The sequence below is a fragment of the Meriones unguiculatus genome, chromosome 6 (assembly GCF_030254825.1).
Source record: "Meriones unguiculatus strain TT.TT164.6M chromosome 6, Bangor_MerUng_6.1, whole genome shotgun sequence".
NCBI lineage: Eukaryota > Metazoa > Chordata > Mammalia > Rodentia > Muridae > Meriones > Meriones unguiculatus.
Window position 1 is genome coordinate 74,290,909 of NC_083354.1, and position 13,509 is coordinate 74,304,417.

Below are 13,509 nucleotides of genomic sequence, written 5' to 3' on the forward strand. Positions count from 1 at the left end.
GCCAATCTCAGCTTGGTCATGTGTGTGGAGGGGGAAGCTGGCAGTGGGAAGACAACCTTCCTGAAGAAAATAGCTTTTCTCTGGGCATCAGGGTGCTGTCCCCTGTTGAACAGGTTCCAGCTGGTCTTCTATCTCTCCCTTAGTTCCACCAGACCAGACCAGGGTCTGGCCAGTATCATCTGTGCCCAACTTCTATATGCAGGAGGCTGTGTTAGTGAAGCGTGCCTGAGCAGCAGCATCCAACAGTTAAAACACCAGGTGCTGTTCCTGTTGGATGACTATAATGGGGTGGACTCCCCCCGCCCCAAGCCCTAGAGACACTGATTACCAAAAACTACTTGTCACGAACCTGCTTATTGATCGCTGTCCATACAAACAGGGCCAGGTCTATCCATCCATACCTGGATACAATTCTAGAGATCAAAGAGTTTCCTTTCTATAATTCATTCTCTGTATTACGGAAAGTCTTCTCATAGAGTATAACACTTCTGCAAGAGTTTATGGTTTACTTTGGACAGAATGTGGATTTACAGGGAATTCACAAAACTCCTCTCTTCATGGCAGCAGTCTGTACTGACTGGTTTCAAAATCCTTCTGACCAACCCTTTCATGATATGGCAGTTTTCAAGTCCTATATGAAGTACCTGTCCTTAAAGTACAAAGCTGCAGCTGAGGCCCTCAAGGCCACTGTGTGCTCATGTGGACAGCTGGCCTTGAGGGGGCATTTTTCTTCATGCTTTGAGTTCAACAATGATGACCTCACAGAGGCTGGAGTGGATGAAGATGAAGACGTGACCACCTGCTTGATGAGCAAATTCACCGCCCAGAGGCTGAGACCAGTCTACCGGGTTTTAAGTCCTCTCTTCCAAGAATTTCTTGCTGCCATGAGGCTGACTGAACTCTGGGTTCAGACAGACAGGAAGACCAAGATCTGGGAATTCATTATTTGAGACAAATTAACTCGCCCTTGAAGGCTCTGACCACCTACAACAACTTTTTATAGTATGTCTCTAGCCACCCTTCATCAAGGGCAAAGCCAGAAGTTGTGTCTCATTTGCTTCAGTTGGTGGATGAGAAAGAGTCGCTGGAGAACATGTCTGACTATGAGAATTACAAGAAACTCTACCCGGAAATTTTCAAGTGGGTGGAGTTTGTTAGGGCGCTGTGCCAGGAATCTCCAGAAGCTTTCTGTTCATTCCTTTCAGAACATTTATTAGATATTGCTTTAAACATTGCTTATGAAAGCAACACAGTTTCTGCATGTTCTCCATTGATTTTGCAATTCCCTCGAGGGAGAACACTGGCTTTGAGAATATTGAATTTCCTGTACTTTTGGGACAACCCAGAACGGCTGTCACTGTTGAAGAGTTTACAGGTTTCCATAAAAGGAAATAAAATGTCTTCTCATATAGATTATTCATTCAAGACATATTTTGAAAACTTACAGCCACCAGCTATAGATAAGGACTACACATGTGCTTTTGAACATATAAAAGATTGGAAGAAAACATTTACTGAAAATGAGGAGATCATCAGTAAAAATGTAAATATCCGACCCAGGGCCCCCCCAGACATCAGGGAAGGGTACTGGAAACTGTCACCCAAGCCACACAAGATCCCTAGGTTGGAAGTTGCAGTGGCTAACATGGGCCAGCAGACCAAGCACTGCACTGGGTCCTAATGGAAGTTTTCTCAGCTTCACAGAATATTGAGCTCTGCTTGTCCAACAGCAGTGGCTTTCTTGAAAGCATCCGCCCAGCTCTGGAGCTGAATAAGACCTCTGTCACCAAGTGCTCCATGTGCAGGCTGGAGCTCAGCACAGCAGAACAGGAGCTGCTTCTCACCCTGCCTGCCATGCAGTCTCTTGAGTTCGAGGGGATGCACCATCTACCAGGTATCCCTGAGTGTGCTTTCACAAGCATTCTGGCTGACTCTGTGGTTTCTCATTCTTAGTGTTAGATGAGTAAAACTTCTCAGGCACAAGCCATCAATGTGCCTCGATAGGAGAGATCTGAATACTCTCACTGTTTGGGGCAGTGTATTAGGCCCTGAATCCTCGAATGGGTTTCAAGTAACTCAGACAACACTAGGAAAATATTGCCACCCATCCTTCCCATTTATTCCTGAATTATAGGTGAGCGTCATTTTATTTCCTTCAATATATTTTGACGTGTTGATATCACTGTAAATATTTAACTTTTTTATTTTATAATGAATAGTAAAGCTTCCTTTTCATCAGCCTGTTGCATGGTTGGACATGCTTTGAGATGATGTCTTCTGTAGTCTAGACTGGCCTTATCCTGGTTATCTACCTGATCCTTCTGCCTCCATTTCCCCAGCACTAGATTACAGGATTGCTGGGTATGGCACCACATCCTGGCTCTGAAACAGCATCAAAATTTAATAAGTACCAACTCACTCATTATAAAAACGTTGATTGACTTTTAAGTAAACCAGCTGGAGATGAAGCTCAGGTGTTGATTACTTGCCTGGCACAAATAGCTGGGTTTGGCTATAGAATGTTGCAATCTGGGCAAGGTGGTGCATGCCTGTGAGGCCAGCATGTAGAAGGTAGAGGCAGGAGGATCAAATGTTCAGTGGCTGCTTGGGCCAGAGAGAGAAATACCACAGGCTTGCTTGAAAAAGAGAAATATTTTATTTTAAACTGTTATTTCCACTTTATTTTTAAATATTTTTATGAATTACAGTTTATTCACTGTATCCCCATTGTAGCCCCTTTCCTCATCCTCTCCCACTCCCACCCTCCCTCCACCATCTCCTTTCATGCCCCTCCCCAAGTCCACTGATAGGGGAGATCCTCTTCCCCTTCCCTCTGACCCTAGCCTATCAAGTCTCAGCAGGACTGTCTGCATTGTCTTCCTCTGTGGCCTGGTAAGGCTGCTCCCCACTCAAGGGGAGGGGATCAAAGAGCCAGCCACTGAGCTCATGTCAGAAACAGTCCCTGTTCCCATTACTATGGTACCCACTTGGAGACTGAGATGCCATGCTCCACATCTGTGCAGGGGTTCTAGGTTATCTCCATGCATGGTCTTTGGTTGGAGTATGAGTCTCAGAAAAGACCCCTGTGCCCAGATTTTTTGGTTCTGTTGCTCTCTTTGTGGAGCTCCTGTCCCCTCCAGGTCTTTCTGTCTCCTTATTTTTTCATAATATTCCCTGCACTCGGCCCAAAGTTTGGCTATGAGTCTCAGCATCTCCTTTACCTTGCTGGGTAAAGTCTTTCAACAGCCCTTTGTGCTAAGCTCCTGTCCTGTTGCCTGAATTTTATTACACCAAATTACAAACAACAAAATAATGTTTTGGCCATTTAAAATATATGATTTAATGGCATAAATAACATCCACATTCTTGTCCTTCCATCACCCCTACCCTTTCTTAGGACCTTTTAATTCTCCCATCCAGCAACTTGATTCCATTAAACAGAAACTTTATTGTTTTTAATTTAGATTTTTTAAAAAAATTATTCATTTATTTATTTTGTGTATATGTGTGCCCTGCATGTACAACAGCATGTTGTAAGGTGGCATCAGATCCCATTATAGATGGTTGTGAGCCACCATGTTTATGTTGGGAATTGAACTCAGGAAGAGCAGACAGGGCTCTTAACCACTGAGCCATCTCTCCAGCCCTAAACAGTAACTCTTCCCTTCATTAGCCAATTTTCTTTCTTTCTTTCTTTCTTTCTTTCTTTCTTTCTTTCTTTCTTTCTTTCTTTCTTTCTTTCTTTCCTCCTTCCCTCCCTCTTTCTTTCTTTCTTTCTTTCTTTCTTTCTTTCTTCATTTATTTATTCACTTTACATCCCAATCTCAGCCCCCTCCCTCCTCTTCTCCCACCCTCCTTCCTTCTTCCCCATATCCCTCCTCTTCTCCCCCTTATGAAAGGGGAGCCCCCTCCCACCTACTCTTCCCAGCACATCAAGGCATATCAGGACTGAGCATATTTTCTACCACACAGGGCAGGCAAGGCAGCCCCACAAAGCATACAGGAGAGTCTTTTTCAGAGACAGACCCTGCTCCTTTTGCTAAGGGACCCAAATGAAGCCCAAGCTGTCCATCATGTACACACGAGTAGGGGCCTTGAACCACTCCATGCATGGTTCTTAGTTGTTATTTCAGTCTCCTCAAGCCCCCTGTGCCCAGGTTATTTGGCTCTGTTGGTCTTCTTGTGGAGATCATGTTCCCTCCAGGTCCTTCTACTCTTCCTCCCACTCTCCTACAAGGCTCCCTGTGCTCCACCCAATGTTTGGCTGTGAGCCTCAACATCTGTTTCAATCTGCTGCTGGGTGGAGCCTCTCAAAAGCCAGCTATGCTAGCTCCTGTCTACAAGCGTGGCAGAGAATCCTTAATAGTGTTAGGGGTTGCCTCTCTCCCATGGTGTGGCCAAACATTGGTTGGACATACCTCAGTCTCTGCTCTATCTTTATCCCTGCACATTTTGTAGGCAGGGTAAATTTTGGTTCCAAGTTTTTATAGGTGGGTTGGTGTTTCCCTCCCTCTACTTGGAGTCTTGTCCGGTTAGTGGGTGGCCTCTTTAGTCTCCATGTTTCTCACTAGAGTCACCCCCAAGGCCTCCCAGAAGCCTTCCCTATTGTAGGTCTCTAGCCTGTCTCAGAGATGCCCCAGGCCATGATTTCTCTTCTCCTGCATGCCCTCTGTCCTCCTTCCACCTCTCTTTCTCTCCCCACACCAGATCCCTATCGCATGTCCCTCATTACTCTCTCTCCTATCCTGTCCCCTCTCTTTGAGCACTTCCTCTATCTATTCTATTTCCCCTTCTCAGTGAGATTCATGCATCCTCCCCTGTGTCCTTGTTACTTAGCTTCTTTGGATCTGTGAATTACAGTATGGTTATCCTGTTTGTCCTGCATCCTAATATCTGCTTATAAGTAAGAACATACTATGTGTGTCTTTTTGGGTCTGAATTATCTCACTCAGGATGATCTTTTCTAGTTCCCATATTTGCCTGCAAATTTCATGATTTCCTTGTTTTTAATAGCTGAGTAGTATTTCATTATGTAAATGTACCACAGTTTCTTTATCCATTCTTTGGTTGAGGGACATCTGGGTTGTTTCCAGTTTCTGGCTATTACAAATAAAGCTGTTATGAACATAGTTGAGCAAATATCCTTGTTTTGTGATAGAGCATCCTTTGGGTATATGCCCAGGAGTGGTACAGCAGGGTCTTGAGGTAGAATTATTCCCAATTTTCTGAGAAACTGCCAGATTGAATTTCAAAGTGGTTGTACAAGTTTACACTCCCACGAACAATGCAGGAGTGGTGCCCTTTCTCCACATCCTTGCCAGCATATTCTGTCACTTGAGTTTTTGATCCCAGCCATTCCGCCTAGGGTAAGGTGGAATCTCAGAGTTGTTTTGATTTGCATTTCCTAGATGACTAAGGATGTTGAACATTTTTAAGTGCTTCTCAGACATAAGAGATTCCTCTGTTGAGAATTCTCTTTTTATCTCTGTGCCCATTTTAAAAATTGGATTATTTGTTTTGTTGGTGTTTAATTTCTTGATATATTTTGGATGTTTGCCTTTTGTCAGATATAGGATTGGTGAAGATCTTTTCCCAATCTGTAGGCTGCCATTTTGTTCTGTTGACAGTGTCCTTTGCCTTACAGAAAATTTTCAATTTCAAGAGGTCCTATTTATTGACTATTGATCTTAGAGCTTGAGCTGTTGGTGTTCTGTTCAGGAAGCTGTCTCCTGTGCCAATGTGTTCAAAGCTCTTCCCCACCTTTTTTTCTAACAGATTTGGTATCTCTGGCTTTATGTTAAGATCCTTGATCCACTTGGACTTTAGTTTTGTGCATGGTGATAAATATGGATCTATTTACATTTTAAACATGTAGACATTCAGTTAAACCGGTGTCATTTGTTGAAGATGCTATTATTTTTCCATTGTAAGGTTTTGGTTCCTTTGTCAAAAAGCAAGTGTCCATAAGTGTCTGAGTTTTTTTCTCAGCCTTCAACTCAATTCCATTGATTCACCAGTCTGTTTCAATGCCAGTACCATGCAGTTTTTATCATTGTCACTCTGTAGTACAGCTTAAAATCAGGGATAGTTCGATCAGTCTTTTGTAGAATCTGTTTTACTGTCTGTCCCAACAAACTTATCTACCTAGATATATTATATAAGTATAATCATATAATAATTAACCCCATGTGTAGCTCATTTGCCTTCATATAATGTTTTCAAAGTTTACCATGGCATAGCATATATTAGACTTTCATTTCTTTTTATAAGTGAATAATAATAATATTACTTTGTGTGTAGGTTTAAAATTGTGCACGTGCCATTTTGTTTATATATTAATCTGTTCGTGGACACTGAGTTTTAATGCTGCAGTTATAATTTGTGTTACTAGTGTCTGTTTGAGCTCTGCTGTATTGGTTTTTATATATTCCCACGAGTAGAATTGTTGCTTTATATAGTTCTTATGTTTTTGAAACAGGGTCTCTCTCTATGGCTAGAATGGCTTGGAACTCACAGGAATCTTTCAGCCTCAGCCTCCCAGTCATTGGGGTTAGATCTGTGAGCCACCATATCTTTTTTGTGCTTAACCTTTGAGGAACTCCCCAACTGTGTTCCATGGTGGCTACCCCATATATCTCCCACTGCAATGTGCAAGCCTCCACTTTTTCTACATCTTGCACCCCATTTTCCCTTTGTTTTGCTTATCTTAGACATATTCTAGTAAGTGAGCAAGGAGATCAAGGGGATACAAATTGGAAAGGAAGAGGTCAAAGTGTCACTATTTGCAGATGATATGATAGTATACATGAGCGACCCCAAAAATTCAACCAGAGAACTCCTTCAGCTGATAAACACCTTCAGCAAAGTTGCTATTGCTTTTATAGCATATCTAAGGATCCATTGTGAAATCCAAGGTCATGAAGATTACCTGTTTTCTTCTAAGAGTTTTATAGTTTTAGCTCTTACATATGTTGTCAATCCAATTTAACCTTTTTATGAGTTGAAAGTGGGAATCCAACTGTGTTCTTTTGCATATGCAAAAACAGTTGTTCCCATGCTGTTGGTTGGGGAGATGTCTCATTTATTTTGTGAATCTAGAGACCAGCACAGGGCTTCCCCTACATTCTGTGATCAGTAGATGTTGCAGCTGGCAGTATCTTCCTGGATGTGCTTCCTAGATGTTAGGAAGTCTGAGAAACTTCATCTTGAAAGCATGAAAATGGTTGAAGGTCACAGCACACTTGAGAACTTCCACTGGGGACCTTGAGTGATGGGAACTATGTGCTACTTTCCAGATCATCTCTTTGCTAAATTGGACAAGTTTCCCAGCCTCAAAGAACTGTCTGTGAGACTAGATGGCAAAGCAGATGTGCTTTCAGTCCTTCCTGGAGATTTCCCAAACCTCCACCACATGGAGAAATTATCCATCTGAACTTCCACAGAGTCTGACCTCTCCAGACTAGGTAAGGATGGTGCTTGGATCTCCAGCTCATGTCTCAGCTGGAAAAGCTACTTGGCTAGTAATTGTTAGAACCATTAAATCATCATTAGTTAAACCTTCCCTGGGCTTCACAGCATGAACTGTGGGAATACTAACCTTCCTTGGAGATTTATTTGTGAACCTTGAGTTTTTACAATATACTAAGATCTGTTCTGAGCACTTGACAAATATTAACTCACTCTTTGCACTCAGTGTGTGAGCTGAGGTACTGCGATTATTGCCACTGGGCAGCTGGAGAAATTAAGGCAGAAAGAAAGATGTTAAGCGATTTCCGCAAGTTTTCTCAGCTACTACAGCCTGCTTACGCAGCCACAGCCATGTTGCCATGATAAGCCTGATGCTTTTCTACACCCTCACTCAAGGAAGCAGAGCCTTTCTTTCTCTTCTTCCTACCTCTTTACCAAGCACGATTTCCCTGATACTTGGGCTTCCTTCCTAGCCCTCTGAAACAACCCCCTCACCCTAACCTAGTATTGTGCAGTTGCTGGTCTGCCGTAGTCCTGCCTTCCACTGTTGAACATACCAGCGTAACTGAAACAGCACATATTTTCTCACTTTTTCTTCATCTTCCTCTCCAAAATTATCTGTAAAGTTTTTTTAAGATTTATTTATTTATTATTTACACAGTATTCTACCTGCATGTATGCCTGCACAGCAGAAGAGGGCACCAGATCACAGTATAGACGATTGTGAGCCACGATGTGGTCGGTGGGAATTGAACTCAGGAACTTTGGAAGAGCAGCCAGTGCTAGTTGATGGCAAGCCTTGATGTTGAATTCTGAGAACAGAAAATTAATCCAGAGAGTCAGGAACTTGTCCCAGGTCAGTTCCAGAAGCTGAGCACAAGGCCAACATGGCCTGAGCTCTAGACACTGAGAAATTGCACTGAACACCATGTGTTACCACGTCACTGTGTCACTGCCCGTTTAATCAGTGTGGCTGGGACTGATGGATGGAGTGCCCAATTCTGATAGAAATTTGTGGCCGCCTCTAATTTCTGAAAATCCTTCATCTTTTGCAGTTAAATTGATTCAGAACTCTTCAAATCTTCATGTGTTCCATCTGAAATGTGATTTACTGTTGAATTGTGAGTCTCTCATGGCTGCGCTTGCTTCCTGCAAGAAACTCAGAGAGATTGAGTTTTCTGGACAAGGCTTTGAAACCACACCATTTGGTAAGAATTGTATAATGTTGACCTCAAATGCTCCTGTGCACAGTCTTTCAATACTCTAGGATTAAAATGCAACTGGTGTTGTGGGAACTGTGATGACACCTGATCTTCAGTGAGGCTTTCACAAAAGTGAAGTACATCTTTCTACATCTCGGTTCATTTCCAGAACCGAGTCTTCTACTTAGTCATAGTAATTCTGAGTAGTATGTCACCTTTCATCACTTTTGAAATACTCTTTGTTTCAGTGGTCCTCTGTGTCATAGGAAATTTATCTAACTCAACTCAATTTTATTTTCCCTTTCTTAGTCACCGTCTTGCCAAATTTTGTTTCTCTGAAGATGTTGAATCTTAAATGCGAACAATTTCCAGATAAGGAAATGTCGGAAAAGTTCGGTAAGTCTGTAAATCAGCGTTTCTTAATATATTCTTTTTCCTCCTTATTGTTGTCATCGTAGTCATCATTGTGTGGTTGTTGTCCTTCGCCTCTTCTACCTCCTCCTCCTCTTCCTCCTTCAGTGAACCCACAACAAAGCAAGTTGTGAACAATTGTCCTTTGACTATTGGTTAGGGTTTCTGTTGCTGTAATGAAACACCATGACCAAAAGCAGCTTGGGGAGGAAAGGCTAAATCTCACAACTCTCAGGTCACACTACATCACTGTGGGATGGCAGAGCAGGAACCTGAAGGCTGAAACTGAATCATAAGGGTGCCTCTTGCAGGATTTGTCCTTGTGGCTGGCTCAACCTGCTTTCTTATAGCACCTATGACCACCTGTCTAGGAGTGGCACCACCCACGGTGAGCTGGGTCCTCCCACATCAATCATCAGACAAGAAAATGCACCAGAGGCTGGCCATAAGACAATCTGGTGGAGGCATCTTCTCAGCTGAGGTTTCCTCTTCCAAAATGATTCTAGTTTGTGTCAAGTCGACATAACACTGCCAGTACAACATCCATGGCAATTGGTTCCAGGACACCCCTTCTGATACCAACACTGGAAAATGCTTAAGTCTATGATACAAAATGGTTAAGTATTTGCATATGACCCCAAATAGTTTAAAACTTCTCTAGTTCCTACAATACCTAGTACAATATAAGAGCTATGTAAACAGCATTGTGTTCTTCAAGGACAGGGGGGAAAAGTCTATACATGCTCAACATGGACATAACTTTAAAAATATTTCATGTCTGGCAAAATGGTTCAGAGCACTACAAAAGTGTGATGTCAAGCTTGAAGCCTGGAATTTTATCCCTGTGACGTGCATAGTGGAAAGGCACGTTGTTCTCTGACCTACACATACACACACATAATTAATTAAATGTAATAAAAATATACAAGCTGTGGTGGGTGGACATGCCGATACAGAGGGTCAGCTGCATGAGCTACACGGGTCCTTAGGAAGACATCATAGAGTATTCAGTCTCATCCCCAGATGCCCTCAAGGTGGGGCCCACTCATCCTCATGCTTGAGTTCATTAAATGAAATGTTCTTAGACTCACTGATACCTTAGGAGAAAATTCGGTCATGATGGCACTGTGTGACTTCATTTTCCAGCATCTACGCCAATGATAGGTTGTTTTGGTTTCAAATGTTTCTGGAGTTTATATGTATTTTTATTAAATGTTAAGAAAACATTATATTATGACTCATAATTAACACAATGATAAGTATAGGCAGAGTTTTAATACTTTTCTAATGATTTATTTATTTTTGTTTCATGTGCGTTGGTGTTTTGACTGCATGTTTGTCGGTGTTACCTGTCTGTAACAGGTGTGATCTGCCAGGTGGGTTTTGATCTGCTGGGAATTGAACCTGGGTTCTCTAGAAGAAAAGCCAGTGTTCTTAGCTGCTGAGCCATCTCCTTAGCCCCAAATTTAAATAGTTTTGACTTAAGAAATGATTGAGAAAGTAATCAGATTTTATGGTAAATACTGTAAAAGGTTAAATAAAGGGAGGGGAGAGAGTTCAGCTACGTGGTAGAGAGCTATGTCTTCATAATGCTTTTCAGCCTTTATTGTGCATAAAGAGAGCCTGAGTTTTCTTTGTTTGTAGAAGTGGATAGGTAATTCAGTGTGCTAAAACAGCAGGAACAGGATCAGGATCAGGCACCAAGATGGCTGGCATGTATCACATGTCAATTATACAAAACAGACATTGAGTATAATGAGAGCCAAGTCTCCTCGCTGCTGAAGAGAGAATTTACAAGCATTGACAGGGCAGGGTAGGGCAGCCAGATGACTCAGCTGGTAAAGGGGTTATGCCAAGCCCAAGGACCAAGTTTAGATCCCTGGACTCACATGGAAGAAGGGGAGAAGCAGCACTTACAAGGTTGCCTTCTACCCCCACACATGCTCTGTGATATGTGGGTGCCCACACACCAACACTGACCTGATGTAAGTCAATGAATGTCAACCAAAAAGAGCCTCAGGGAGAGGCCACTCCTCAGGCCTCACCAGACCCTGTCAGGAGGAAGTGAGTGTTAGATTCCTGTGCCCAGACTGAGAGCTAGTCCATCTCATGAAGTGTGTTTCCTCCTTCTTAAATTTAATTAATTAAATTTTAAGACATTTCTGGTATTCTGTTTGCTCCTGTGTTTCTGTGCACCACATGTGTGCCTGGTAGCCACAGAAGTCAGATGAGGGTTTTGAGTCCCCTGAATCCAGGTGATTATCAGCCACAGTGTGCAGGCCGGGAACTGTGCATGGGACTGCTACAAAGGCAACAAGTGCTCTTAACTTCGGGGCCTTCTCCGCAGCCCCACATATGTTCCCTTAAAAATAAATTACTGTATACACATTGTGATGATCTAAATTTGGGAAGCTTTGTTTATGAAGCTCTATCCTTACAGCAAATTGGGCAAGAAAAATATATGTCAGAAAGAGAAAAGCAAAGTGGAAATGTTGGTGTGGGCTCATAGTTTTTTGTGCATGGTTTGTTTGCAGGGGTTCATTGTGTGTGTTTGTGTGTGGCTGTGCTGTGGCATGGGTGTGGCAGTCAGAGAACAGCAGGTGGGAATCGGTTGGTTCTCTCTTTCTACCATATGGATTCCTGGAGTCTAACTGGGATGTCAGGCTTGGCTGCAGATGCCTCTCCCCCTGAGCTGTCTCACCTGCTCTGAGCCATGAACAGAGAGAGAGCTCTGAATACGTTTCAAGTCATCCATATCTCCAGTCGTACACATGCACGCTCCTCACACAGCCACCAGAGAGTCTGGAAGCTTGGCTGTAGTAACGAACACACAGGTGCTCAGATGTCCATTCTTTTTAACGGTTTGCAACCATTTTCTTTACAGAGAACTAGTGTGATTTCTTTCAGTGGCTAGATATCTGAAGTAACCTGTTCATGACAGATCACCTAGAAGCTGAGAGTGGTGGTAACACATGCCTATGATGTGTTGGGAGTACTGGGAGAATGAGGCAGGAGGATTATGAGTTCTAGCCATTCTGGTCTGGACTACAAGCTGAGACTCTGTTCCGAGATTGCCAAGACCAACCAACCAAACAAACAACCAACCAACCAGTTAGTGCAAATTAATGGTCCTGTTTCCTGGGCACGCTCACATAACCACTGTCTGTGGTGCACACTGAGATTGAAATTTTAGATCTGATTTGCTGGTTTAAATGGATGTGGCAAGAGCAAGACCCATAGCTGAGTTTTCATGACTGGCACAGTAGAGCTGCCAACAGTGCACCCTGCTTTGCTTTCAGATGAACAAGGAGGCAAAACAAAGCTTATTCTGTGTGTGTGTGTGTGTTTGTGTGTGTGTGTACATGTATGTGTGGTGCCATGGTATCCAGCATGCTAGGCAAGACTTTTATCACTGAGCCAACTGCCTAAATCCCTGGACTTGAGTTCTAAATATTATCTTTCCTGTGGTAACTAAGGACTGTGTAGAAATGTTTTATTCCAGAACTAGGAAGGGGAAAGTTGAAGATAAATATGGAATATGGTTTATGCTGGAAAGGTTTTTAAATTTTCTGTGAGGCCACAAATGTTGAGACTTAGAGATCATCGGTGCAGAGTGTCACGCTAAGGAGGACTGATGTGTGGTGGAAGGCTGTCATGGTGGTAGATGGTGCTTTACTGAGAAGTATGGGTATCTGCAGAGTGATGGCTGGAGGTGGGATGGCAAGGGGAATGGGCGAAGGCACTGTGCAGCTAGGAGGGAGACCCGTAGGAGAGGCCCCCACTTTAGAGGACATTTTTATTTAATACAACATGATGTCTTGGAACTGTTAGCGGTGGGGCCTGAGTACGGAATGCCTGGGTCACAGCTGCTCATGGTGGAACAGGGACAGAGGATGGCTTGCTGTGTCACCCACAGTGCTGGCTCTGGGTTCTCTCAGGAACCTGGAGGAACTGCTTCTTCCCACTGGGGACGGGATTCACCAAGTGGCCAGACTGATTGTCCAGCAGTGTCTGCAGCTCCAGCGTCTCCGAGTTCTTGCCCTTCACGACACCTTGGACAACAACAGTGTGCTGGAAATTGGTGAGTTTCCCTTGTACTGCTCTTTCTCACCATCGCTTCATTTGCCACTGGACTTAGCCCGTGGGGAAATCCTCTGCAATAGGGACTGCTTTACATATACATACCCCAAAGTTTTGTTTGTGCCTTATATTCATAGTAACACATGTGACCAGAATGTATTGATTTCACTGCTGTGCACCATTCTTATTTGACCACATGTTTGCTGTTTCTAGACGCTGGCTACTATGGGTGCTTCTAAGAGCATGCTCATACAATGTATGCATTTAGGTATTCTGGGGCTGGAATTTCTGAGATCTCACATAGATTGATTAAAACCTGCTTGGTTGGATGTGGCACATGCCTGTAAGT

The 13,509-nt window shown here is 43.1% G+C and overlaps 1 protein-coding gene across 1 annotated transcript; it reads left to right on the plus strand.

The window, feature by feature from the left end:
- The first annotated feature begins 1,216 nt into the window (after nt 1-1,216).
- On the plus strand, nt 1,217-7,457 carry LOC132654527 (baculoviral IAP repeat-containing protein 1a-like). The gene is made up of 2 exons (XM_060384594.1): nt 1,217-1,894; nt 7,296-7,457. The coding sequence occupies exons 1-2, from the start codon at nt 1,681-1,683 to the stop codon at nt 7,430-7,432; spliced, it is 351 nt and encodes a 116-aa protein (XP_060240577.1). The 5' UTR covers nt 1,217-1,680; the 3' UTR covers nt 7,433-7,457.
- Nucleotides 7,458-13,509: the final 6,052 nt, after the last annotated feature.

What these genes read in the sequence shown, in the direction of transcription:
- LOC132654527 (XM_060384594.1), top strand. Translation starts at nt 1,681, where the DNA reads ATGGAAGTTTTCTCAGCTTCACAGAATATTGAGCTCTGCTTGTCCAAC. An exon ending in GGGGATGCACCATCTACCAG is followed by an intron (nt 1,895 to 7,295) that starts GTATCCCTGAGT and finishes GCTACTTTCCAG; the next exon opens with ATCATCTCTTTGCTAAATTG.